The sequence below is a fragment of the Lissotriton helveticus genome, chromosome 1_1 (genome assembly GCF_964261635.1).
Source record: "Lissotriton helveticus chromosome 1_1, aLisHel1.1, whole genome shotgun sequence".
Taxonomy (NCBI): domain Eukaryota; kingdom Metazoa; phylum Chordata; class Amphibia; order Caudata; family Salamandridae; genus Lissotriton; species Lissotriton helveticus.
This window is the reverse complement of record NC_136057.1, coordinates 133,054,172-133,066,854: the sequence shown is the minus strand read 5'-3', so window position 1 is coordinate 133,066,854 and position 12,683 is coordinate 133,054,172. Positions and strand designations below refer to the sequence as shown.

Below are 12,683 nucleotides of genomic sequence, written 5' to 3'. Positions count from 1 at the left end.
ATTATTTAACATTCACTTGTACTTCACTGTGATGTTTATTTAATTAATTAATGTATTAATTAAGATTATGTTGAATTAATTCAAGTCAAATTACTTTGAAACAAAGGCGACTCTCTTTTGGCCATAAACTGAGAACAAGGTTGACAGTCTAGAGGAGTAGTAGAAATAGAAAATGGTATCTGCACTTTGCACTTTAAAATGGTCTAGACAACACAGACTCTATGGTCCAGTGGAAGGCTAGGAGTAGCCGAAACGTGTAGGCCGTCCAATTTTTTCACGTAACTCTGCATATGGTGTGTTGGAATAAATAATTTGAAAAAAGAACTTATCTGTTTGCTGTGCCGTGACTTCAGCCAAGAGAACACAAAGAGGCGAGAGGATTCAAGGAATATATATATATATATATATATATATATACAATGCTCTGTTTCCCTGCCGTTTGAAAGACGGGTCACTCGCGAGTGGGTGCAGTCTGCGGCGGCGGGGCCCCGCACTAGTATCACGCTCAATTTCCTCAAAGATTGTTCGAAAATCAGCACTCGTAGACAGACGGGTAATGCCTTTCCATGGGTTTATTTTACAGTGTCAACAGACGCGTTTCAGCTACAAGCCTTCGTCAGTGTTGAGGCGAGAGGATTCAAGGAATATATATATATATATATATATATATATATATATATATTCGACAGCACTCCTGGTCCGCTTTTCCTTTACTCGAAAAAAACCAGAGTTGAGGCCCCAATATAGTTAACAGTGCTACAGGTTTATATATATATATTTAAAGGTATTTTGTGTCAAAGCCTGTATAAAATCCCACCTTGCAAAATTGTGTCTACGGCCTGCTGCTTGGTGTATGAGGAATATGGAGACAGCGTTGGTTTAGATATAGATATATATATATATATATATATATATATATATATATATACAAACACATATATATATATATTTTTTTTTTTACTCCTAAGACTCTGAAATTACCTTTACTACCCCAACAGCCATGCCCCCTAAAACCCTAAAATTACCCCTACTACCCCAGTAACCATACCCCCTAAAATCCTAAACTTACCCTTTCTACCCCAATACACATACCCCCTTAAAATCTAAAATTACACTTTGCACCCCAAAATCCAAAGCCACTTGAACCCCAAAGTTAACCCTTGAACCCCAAAACCCAAAGTCACTCTGAACCCTAAAATTTGCCCTGGAACCCCAAACGCCTAACACACCCTGAACCCTAAAATTAGCCCTTGCACACCAAACCCCAAACACACCGTATTCCCTAAAATTACCCTTGGCACCACAAAACCCAAACACACCCTAAAATTACCCCTGGGACCCCAAAACCCAAACCCACCCTGAACCCTAAATTTAACCCTGTCACCCCAAAACCCATATCCACCCTGAACCCTAAAATTATCCCTGGCACCCTAAAACCCATACCGACCCTGAACACTAAAATTACTCTTAGCACCCCAAAACCCAAATCCACCCTGAACCCTAAAATTACCCTTGCTACCCCATAACCCATACCCACCCTAAGACTTAAAATTACCATTGGCACCCCAAAACCAAAATCCACCCTGAACCTTTAAAAATAACTTTGGCACCCCAAAATCTATACCTCTACACCCCAAAACCCAAACCCACCCTAAACCCAGTACTTATCTTATACTTACATGTAAAACACATATGCCTTTACCATACATGCCTTTACAACGAAATTTGTTGTAAATGCATGCGTGGTAATAGCATATGTATTGTAATGCCATGTGTTGTAATGGCATTGCGATGTAATGGTAGTTGCGTTGTTACAACCACATTGTAATGGCGACGCATTGTAACATCCACGTTGTAAAGGTTGTTTCCTGCGAGGTGACCATTCTTACACCAAGAGGCGCCACTCCCAACACCAAATACCTCATATCCTCTGCAAGGTGACCGCTCTTACACCATCAGGCATCCCTCTCAGCCCTAGATATCACATATGTCCTGCGAGGTAACCACTCTTAAACCATCATGCACCGCTCTCAGCCCTTGATAACACATGTGCTTATGAGTTGACCCCTCTTCCATCAGGCACCCCTCCCAGCTGTGGATTACTCAAATCCTCTGCAGGGTGACAACTCTTAGACTATCAGGAACCCTTCCAACCCTGGATAACTCATATCCTCTGAAAGGTAACCACTCGTGCACCGTCAGACACCCCCCAGCTGTGGATTACTCTTCCACCATTAGACACCACTCCCAGCCCTCATATACTCATATACTCTGCAACATGACCACTCTTCAACCAGACAACACACCCCCAAGCCCCAGATAACACGTATCCTCTGCGAGGTGACACCTCTTACACCATCAGGCCCCCCTCCACCTTTGGATTACTCATATCTCTGTGAGGTGACCACTCTTCCACCATCAGACCCCCCTCCACCCTTGGATTACTCATATCTCTGTGAGGTGACCACTCTTCCACCATCAAACCCCCCTCCACCCTTGGATTACTCATATCTCTGAGAGGTGACCACTCTTCCACCATCAGACCCCCCTCCACCCTTGGATTACTCATATCTCTGTGAGGTGACCACTCTTCCACCATCAGACCCCCCTCCACCCTTGGATTACTCATATCTTTGAGAGGTGACCACTCTTCCACCATCAGACCCCCCTCCACCCTTGGATTACTCATATCTCTGAGAGGTGACCACTCTTCCACCATCAGACACCCTCCACCCTTGGATTACTCATATCTCTGTGAGGTGACCACTCTTCCACCATCAGGCACCCCTCTCAGCCCCGGATAATTCATATCCTCAGCGAGGTGACAACTCTTCCACAATCAGACAAACCTCCAACTTCCAGAGTGAAACCATTTTCCCTATTCCAGGACCTGCCTGAGAAGGGACTCACTAATGGCATTCTTGCAGATGGAGTTCATGGTGTACGTCTCCTGACCTTCCAGATCGTAAACGCAGATTGTACATTTATCATCCGCAAACTTGCTCTATTTTGGAAACAAAATCAAAGAATCAGTGAGGGCAGAAACATCAAAACATCTTAGAAAGGCAATGCATAGCCCAAGTAATCATAGACCCTAGTGAGCAATGTGTGGTGTCAATGTGGGCCCAGAACTGGGCCATCACAGAAGTATGTGAAATGTCTTCACCAGAATCCTGTTGGGTTCCCAGATACAAACAAGAAGGCTGTCTTGCACTCAGTGTATAAACAAGTGGGACACTCACCATTAGTAGCAGGAGAAGAAGGAGAAGACACATTATGAAGAAAGGAATGTAGATATGCATTCACCAGAGCAGGGCAGGCCATTCCACATCAGAGTAGGCTTCTCACCCTGCAGTAGCCACTTTTGGGCTGGCCGCAGTTAGATGCCCTTCTGGGTCTTTAAAAACAGCACGCTATACGTTTTCCTGAACAGCAAGTTTAAGGTTGGAATTCAACAGTTGCTCTGTCTCCCTCACAGATGCTCAGTTTGCACCCAGCTTCCTGGATGTATCCCCTTATTGATTCCGGAGTGCTTCTTTACTATCATCCTTCCTGCTGTATCTGTGTGCCCAATGCCTTCCAGTGTTTCATTTGTAAAAATGGAAGTGCCAGGGCTCTCGTCAGGAGACCACTATAGCTTGCACCACACATTGCCAATGCTATAGTCCCAATGATATTAACAACACAACTACTAACCATCACACTCCTACAAGTGTGACAATTTGGACAATTTCAGGCCCCCAAAGCTATAAGAATGGCTAGGGATGCAGATAATAGTAATTTTTAATTTATATTGAATTAATAATGGACTGTTGTTGTGATTATCCGTAAATTAGCTATACACTGCCACCTTGTGGCAGACTGTCCCAAGTGCTGGTGTTGACAATTGAGTGCTGGTGCTGAGCACAGGGAACCACTGGGTCAAATTAAGGACTGATGCCTCCATCTGCTCTGTGGCAGGATTCCTGTAGCCCGAGGAGAAGTAGCTGGAATCTGCTTCTCAGTACCACTGGACCAGGTTCTGCTGTTCCATCCAGAGTTATCTTACCAACCACCCGAAGGAGCCAGGGTCTCTCCCTCTCTGTCCCCTTCCCCTTTTCCGCATGAACAGGTCTCCTCAGAGCCTTCAATTCTCTAAAGGGCGTGAAAAGATGCAGGAGGATGGATTGAGTTTTTAACTTTACTCCAGAACTTGACAAATCCCAAGGGCCGAATAAAATCCTTGTCCACCAACTTTGATGTGTGTACATTTTTAAGCATCCTCTCTGCCCACACCAAGACTGCCAGGCCCAGCTCTTCTGTGCTCTGTTTCCTCCCCATTTTACTGAGTGTTTTCTCATGCTTTTGCATTGTTTTTACTACTTTCTCCTTTTTCACCCATTTTTCTGAGTGGTTTCTCCTGCTTTTCCCTTGTTTTTTACTGCTTTCTCCTTCCTCTCCCCCATTTTTCTGAGTGCTCTCTCTTGCTTTTGCCTAAATTTTCTTTCTTTTTCCTTCCTTTCCCCTGGTTTTTCTGAGAGCTTTCTCTTGCTTTTGCCTGTTTTTCACTGCTTTATCTCCTAAGCAGCTATCAACTCCAACTCCTTGAGACCCTCACTGGTTATTTGCCGCGCTTTATAGATCCTGATTGACTGATTGAACACTCCAGTGGCATGGGCTACTTGTGTGCCCTGTTTCAACTAAGGCTTTTAAGTCTCCTGTAGACACCGCTCCAATGCTGGGTAAGGTCAGGAACTGTGCCTTTGGAGTATTGTGAGCATCTTGATACCCAAGGACTATGGACACGTGGGATATTTAGCATCTTACACCTGAGGCAAGTCTGTAGAAGCACAGTAAATCTAGTCACTGCTGTAGTGTCGTGAGACTATGTGCGTTAGGACCCTAGTGGTTCTGGGCAGACTCAGAGGAATTACGTAACCTCCTGGGAGGTGCTAAAGCATTGTTATTAACAGTTATGACATAATGAGAGTACAATGTGTGACCATATGCTGTGGAATAAAGACGTCTGATACAGAGCTCCATGTGTGGTGTATTCATTTGCATGCTACCAGGCTAGGAAGGACACTATACCTGTCACATTGTGCAAAGTACCAAAAATAAGGAGACACATCCAAAAGCCTGTGAGAGGTTCATAAGAGATATTTATTTAAGTATATTAAGTATTTGATATTAAGCCGACGTACCCTGAAGGTGCTACAAAGCACCATATAGTGGCCCTTATTAGTTCTGGCTACAGACAGTTGTACCTATCTCTCAAAATAGTTATCTTCTACACAGGCAAACATTAGCAGCTTAACTCCCTGTATCTATTGGCTCTTGTGTCATTCACATAAAGTTCAGCCTGTGTTTGGCCATGTCTTTGGCTCAAAACTAGTCTGAATCAACCCATTATTTTCCCCTTTGGTTGTAGAGTTCAGTGTGAAATTAAGGAAACTTGCAGCACAAACCGTGAACAATGGGCGAGAGACCCCTGTAGTATTGGGCTATATGGTGGGCAAGGGCAGTGCCGAGCCGCACCAGGGCAAAACCTGTGGTTCTGGAAGCTTGCCGCATTGAAGATGAGTCAAGTGGCTGCCTGCCCCATGGCATGGAGGAGCCCAAGTTGCATTGTGTGGTCAACGAGGCAATGCTTTTTGATAGAGCTGTGCTTACCATGGGCAAATATGACTGCTTAAAAAGACCATGATGTTGCAGCATGGGGGATAACGACTGTAGTTCTGGCGGGAACTGCACTTTTGAATTATAAGTAATTAGTGCATATGGTATTAAGGGGGCAGGTTAAAAACACGAAGGTGGAGTGGAAGAGCAGGACAAAATTACACAATATCCCTTCAAGTCATTTTTTTTTATGTCTGGGGAATTATGAAATGGGTTTAGACCCCTCAATTTATTATTTTCATGCATCTCAATTCTACCTCTTTAACAAAACAGTCTTGACTTGTGTTTAGCAAAGTAATGCATAGTTTAAATGTTTGTTATAAATCCATTGTGCCACTCCTTGAAGCCGCCTTTTTACTAATGGAGGAAGCAACAGGGGAACAGGTAAAATGTTGATTGTAAAAATATATTGCTACTCTGTATTCATATTAAAGAAACTCCTTTTATTATTGTCTACTTGCAAGTACCTCATTTTCATCTTAGAACTTGTAACTAAGAGCCATATATCACTGTACTTTAAAATGTGCATATAAGCAATGTAATCTTTGCTATTTAACCAGCAGTTGGCAAAATAGTACATCATCTCTTAGTATTTAGCAAGTGGCTGGCTACATTTATGAATCTTTGCTGTTTATCCGGCTTCAGGCTAAATAGTAGAGTTCATGGGCTATTTGACCCGCGTCCAGATTAATAGTGTCAAGGGACTTTTTATTTAGCCAGACATGAAAAAACAGGAATTACAGGCAATGGCAGGCTTGCGGCCATTTTGTAATGAGGGTGCAGGAAACTGTATGAAGTAACGAAATATAAGAGCATATAGAAATGTACAAAAGTACGCACAAACTTAAGTGCAAGAATAATCAAAAAATATTAGATACAAAAACAGTAACATCAATTTTGAATGAATCATTTCTGTTAATCTAATATAAAAATAGTAAATGTGGAAATGAAATATTTCGGAGCTTTGTGATAAGAGACTGTTAGACCTGTCATCCTTAGGGTGGTCTTCCCCCACACCTCTTTCCTTCCTTATCTCCTAATTTTGAAGATTCTTTTTGTTTGATTTAGGACTCTGAGCACTTTACCACTGCTGACCAGTGCTAAGGTACATGTGCTTCGTCCCTAAACATGGTAACATTAGTGTATACTCAACTGGCATATTTAATTTACTTGTAAGTCCCTAGTTAAGTGGTATACCATATACCCAGGGCCTGTAAATTAAATGCTACTAGTGGGCCTTTGATTGTGCCTCCCACTCAAGTATCTTTTCAAACCGGTCTCAAGCCTGCCACTGCAGGGCAGGTATGTGCAATTTACTAGCACTTCAAATGGCATATAAAACTACTTGTCAAGCCTTAAATTCCCCTATTATTACACACAGGGTGCCCCTAAGGTAGGGGCTTGGTAGCCCATAGGGCAGGATGCTGTGTATGCAGTAGGTAGGACATGTACGTTTATGTTTTTTTTAATTAGGCATTGCTTCTAAACATTCAGAAGCAGTGCCTAAAAAAGCTTCAGAGTGTACAAAATACAGCTGCACTGTTACTGTCCAACACCTCCAGGTGCATATCTGTATCCAAAGAGATTTGCAGCCTGAATTGGCTTCCTGTAGCACAACAGATAAAATTAAAGGCTCTGTGTCTGGCGTACAGAGCACTGAACCACACAGGTCCTGTCTTACTGCAAAACCTTCTCGCCTGGTATGAACTGACCAGACATCTTCGCTCTACAGGAGCCAAACTCCTGACACTGCCTAGAATTCTAACATCGCATTGGGGTGGCCGCAGCTTTTGCTTTGGAACCTCTAAACTCTGGAACACTCTTCCGAGTAAGCTCAGAAGTGCGAGTTCCCTCTCCTCCTTCAAGAAAGGACTGAAAACCTGGTTGTTCCAGAACTAGATGCCCAAGCAGGTCTACTAATGTCCTTGGCGCCAAGACACCTCCGGGTATTTGTGCGCTTTATAAACCCCAGTAACATTAACATTAACATTACATGTAGAATGAAAGGCACATATAGCGAGTCAATCATGGGAAGTGCAAACCACATATATTTCCAACAGTGATTGCATTGTCAAATATATTGCACATACACTGACACAGGCACAATATTTTACCAAAAACAGGTCAGGCACGAAGGTCCCCTGACCCTCCCTCTAGCTTACCTCAGGTCTGCCTGTACTGGACCTAGATACCCCACACTTTCTCGTACTCACAGACCAACCCAGGCTCTGTTAAACATCACGTTCTGCCAGCTAACACCAGTCTAAGTAATTCCCCTAGTCCCTGATAATTGGGTGAATACTTGCCCCGACATGCTTTTGCGATGTTTCGTTTAGTCACCCTTGCTGTCAGTGTCAGCCACAATTTAGGATACCCGAGCCATATCTCCTCCCTAGAAATGCCCAGTATCATCCATCTAGTCTCCGATGGAACCCCAAGGCCTGTAACAGCGGCCATGACAATTGTGACTAATCTCCAGTATTGATGAATCTTAGGGTATTCCCTAAATGTATGGAAGAAGGTGCCGACCGCGCCGTATCACCTAGCGCAAAGGACACACAGGACAAGTACTTTTAAGTTGTGCATGTCCTGGTAATGACAAACAGCTAAAACCGTTTTTGCTACTGTGAGCCCTACTCCTCTCATAGGTTAACTATGGGAATTCCTAAATACACTTTTAAGTTATAATTCTTGATTAGACAGGAGTAGCAATATTGGCTATACCTTTGGAATGTAAATAAAAAATACTCTATACTGGTAAAGTTGGATTTACCATTACTATTTCAGAAATGCCACTTTTAGAAAGTGGACATTTCTCTGCTCTTACACCTCTGCGTACCTGCAGTCTGTCTTCAATAGAAGTCTGGGGAGGGTGACAGATACACTCTATTCCCTCTAGAAAGCCACAACACAGAGAGGTTAGGTGTGTCTGAGTATTCATCATGCATTCTGATGGCTCTTCCCGGCAGGAAAGGCGGTGCTGACCCACTTGAATAGATAGTGTCCTGTCCACACACAAATGACTGATTACCCCTCCACAGCTAGTCTGAAGCCACGGCTGGGAAGAAAGGATACTTCTGAACTTCAAATAGCCTTCTTTGAAACCACCCTCACTTCAAAGGCACAACTGGGTATAAGTACTGGATCTTTCATCCCATCAAATCAGACACTTCTGGATCTACAACTGGACTCTGTCAGAAGAACTATTGTGCTCCCTCAAGGACTGACACTCTGCTGGACTACTAACCTAAAAGCCTTGCTTTTCTGCTCTGCTGCAATATTGCCTAATGCTCTCTGGCCCTGCTGAGGAGAGCTGCACTATGCCTATGCTGTTTGGGACTCAGGGCTATCAAAGTCTCTACAACTGCTCCTGTACCTGGCTCACTGAAAGTGGACCCAGACACTTGCACCAGAGAAATTGATGCATTTCCAGTCTGCACGTAGCAGAATCGGTGCATCAAACCTGTTGCGGGAGTAGAATCGTTACAACGCTCTCTGAACCAATGCATCGCTTTAAGAGCCCGACGCAACGGAACTGCGCATTGTTGCCGCGGCAGTGTCGAGAGATCGAAGTATCCCCACAACTGCATGGAGAAACCCAGCACATCGCACTTCAGAACCAATACATCTTGGCGCTGTCCTTTGTCTTTTGAACCGATGCAACGGCACCATTGCTTGGAGAAAATCGCCACATTACCTCAACTTCAGGCTTGACATCAAAGCATTGCTCGTCTGCACCCTGCATCTTGCTGTTGCGACCATGATCAAGGTACTCTGTTCCCAGGGACTGCGTAGCTCCTGTGTCCAGCTAGGGCTCCATTGCGGTCGGTTTGAACTGCTGACTTTGCCCCGGTGCACTGCGACCAGATAACCCTGAAAGGTGCTTATTGCTTCCAAGTTCTTTTTATTCTTAAAAAATGATTAACTCGACTTGTACTTATTGGATTTCTGTCGTTTTGGTCTTGATTTATTTTTCATAAAAATCTGCTGTTCTAAATCAGTAGGGGTGTTATGGTGTTACTGTGCGTGTGTTGCACAAATACTTTACGCATAGTTTCTTTAGATAAGCCTGAAGTCTCTGTGCCAGGCCACCAGGGGGTGAGCACAGAATATCATTCAGTGTGTATCTAACTAACCCTAAAAAGAGTGGTGGTGTCTCTTGGACATGCTGCATAGCTCTGCAAACTAGAGACCACATTTCTAACAAGGACACAGATATTTAGTGCTGCAGTCTGGGAGAATTTGACTATCTACAAAGAATAACGAGTATTGTTTAATGCGTGTTACATAAATGTTTTCTTCACTCACAGTCAATGCAGCACACAAGATGACAAATGGGGGTCGAGCTGAAAACAACTACCAGCAAATTATGAGTTGAGTTATCTAGCAGCCCGTACCCCAAGATAAAACATCAAACCCCAAGCCAAGATTACACAGGAAGTAAGGCGGGGGTGCATCCCCTCCATCGACTCTGGCATAGAGTGAGTAGTGGAATCAGTGGAGTTGGAACAATATCAGTGTGGAGGTGTGGGCCATTGAAGGCAGCTCACCGAAGTCACGGATTTTAAGAAGCAGTTGTTAATGAATGAGTGACTAACTAATGAGTCGAAATCTTTCCTCTGGAACATAGAGGACCTACAAATAGCTTTTTAAAATTCTTTAATGGGGTTCCTGTGGGTTAAATGGGTGACTCATGTGGCAAGGTTGTGCCTGGTCATTTGAAGTAGACAATTTGCATCCCAATGGTACCTTGGGGAAAATAACATGTGAATGGCAGGTTTTATTTGACTTTAAATTATGAATGTCTGTTTAAAAGACAAATCTAATATAGATTGTGCCCGTCCAACTAAAGCACCACACGCCCTGTGTGCCCTTTAAAATACTATGCGTCTAGTTGAACTAATGCCCCCCAGTAGTGCTTTGTCAAGGAATATACCAACATTCTACAACATATTTGAAACAGACCATGCCCACAGATGATTGGGCCACAGAAAGTCCCCAACAAAGCTATGTGCTGTACTAAAAAACATTGGATAACGCTATGGAAATGCTTGCAATAAGCCTTGCTAAATGAAAGCATCCTCAGCCACACCAAAGGCTGGAATACTATGGAGCCATGCTGTCTGTCTTATCTATGTAAAATGGTCTGTTCTACATTATCAAACCTAAGTAATTTATGATGACTGTATGATGAATGCATATCAATGGTTCTGTATGTGACACCTACTCTTGGATCCAAGGTATTATAATTTGTTAATTTTTAATACAATTTATAGCAGATAATCCTGTAATGCTTGTGCGAGTAAGCAGCTTTACTATAAGGGATCTCAAACTTAATATGCATTTATGAAATCTTAAATCTGAGATACTAAGTTGTTTATTTTTAAAGCTCCTATAAGTGTGCTGTGTTACTTAGATCCACCTTATAAGAACTCTTGGGGTCTAAACAATGTAGAAGAGCATTTATGAACATAGACGGGGAGTCAGGCAGTTGGGAAGGGAGGATGAACACCAGACTCCAGAGTAGCACTTCACCATATTGCATGGGCCTGCCAATGGTGTCATTGAAATAGCTTTGTGTGCAACCACGCCACTTGCATTTCAAGCAATATATGTTTAGAAAAGAAGCACAATGCATCTCTCGAGCGATAGCCTTTACTTAATGTCTGTTTTGGACTTTGCTTAGAACATGAGCTCCAATCACTAGAGCTGGAGTTACCACTCCACCAGTCTGCCACTTTCCTTGTGGTCTGCAGTGCAGAGGGCGTCTTTCAGAGCATGGTTTATGCCATAACCAGTGCTCAGTTTGTAAAAATAAAAGAGCTATCAGAGCTCGTCAGGAGACCACTGCAGCCTTCACCACACACTGCCTCCACCAGCGCTGCCAATGACAGTAACAACACAACTACTAACAATCACACTCCTACAAGTGTGACAATTCGCACAATTCCAGGTGCTCAAAGCTATAAGAATGGCTTGGGCAGTAGTTAATAGTATTTTTTATGTATATTGAATTAATAAATGACTGTTGTTGTGGCCATCTCTGAATTAGCAAGACAGCGCCACCATGTGGCAGACTGTCGCAAGCGTGGATGTTGACAATTAAGAGCCGGTGCCGAGCACCGGACACCACCGGCTTAAATTAAGCACTGGCCATGACCCAACCATGGCAACAAAGTCATATTGAGAAGGTTTGAACATTTTTACAAGGGATGAGGTTGGTTTCCTGACTAGCTGCCCGTCACACCGCCGCAACGAGTCGCACTGTCTCTGTTAATGCCAATATATTTAGAAATATTTCTAAACTATGCAAAAGAAGTTTGTAAATGTTTCTCACCACTGAGCAGCTTTTTAACACAGCCTCCCTGTTTCATTTTCTTCTTAACCGCAGCATGTGCGTCATTAATGGTGATAGGGTTTATACAGCAAGTTCTGGTATGTTTAGTAATATTACTAACATACTACAAAGTGTTATTCAGAAACATACGTGTATGGGTATTCCTCCACTGCTCTTACTTTTCTCTGTGTGGAGATCAGCGCCACAACTGCAGAATTTCTGCACACGCAAGTATATGTTTTAGGACTAAGGGGCTCATTATGATGGCGGACGGAAGTGAGACCGCAGCCCTGGAGTAAGCGGAAAATGCCTTTTCCGTGTCCGCCAGCCGCGGACACTATGTCCGCCATATCAGGATAGGAAATAGTGTCAAAATTCCGTCCGCAACGGAAAATCACGCACCGCCGCCCAACTACACCCGACCACGCGGCGGACGGAACGATTCCTGAGACTCCGCCGTACGTACTGACGTCTAAGACCGTCCCCCAAATCAAGATTGCGGAAAATACACATAAAACCGCAGCGGAAAAACAACCTGTCTGAACACGGCGGATTCCCCACAGCGAAGATAAGATACATAGCAGAGATACCCACCACAAGCTGTTCGCCACCATGGACCCAGCGCTACACGCTTTCCCGATGCTCTTCGCGATCCACCACGTCCTAGTCTTGGCCCACCATCGACGCC

General features: G+C 43.6%; 1 protein-coding gene across 5 annotated transcripts in view; it reads right to left on the bottom strand.

Annotated features, from left to right (window-relative positions):
* LOC144770299 (N-acyl-aromatic-L-amino acid amidohydrolase (carboxylate-forming)-like) overlaps positions 1–12,683 on the bottom strand; it is a 370,744-nt gene that overhangs the window by 102,604 nt on the left and 255,457 nt on the right. For all 5 annotated transcript variants that reach the window (XM_078654826.1, XM_078654980.1, XM_078654905.1 and 2 more), the window contains one exon: positions 2,911–3,004. In XM_078654826.1, the coding sequence (XP_078510952.1) occupies positions 2,911–3,004 (94 nt within the window). The remainder of the gene's footprint in view (positions 1–2,910; positions 3,005–12,683) is intronic.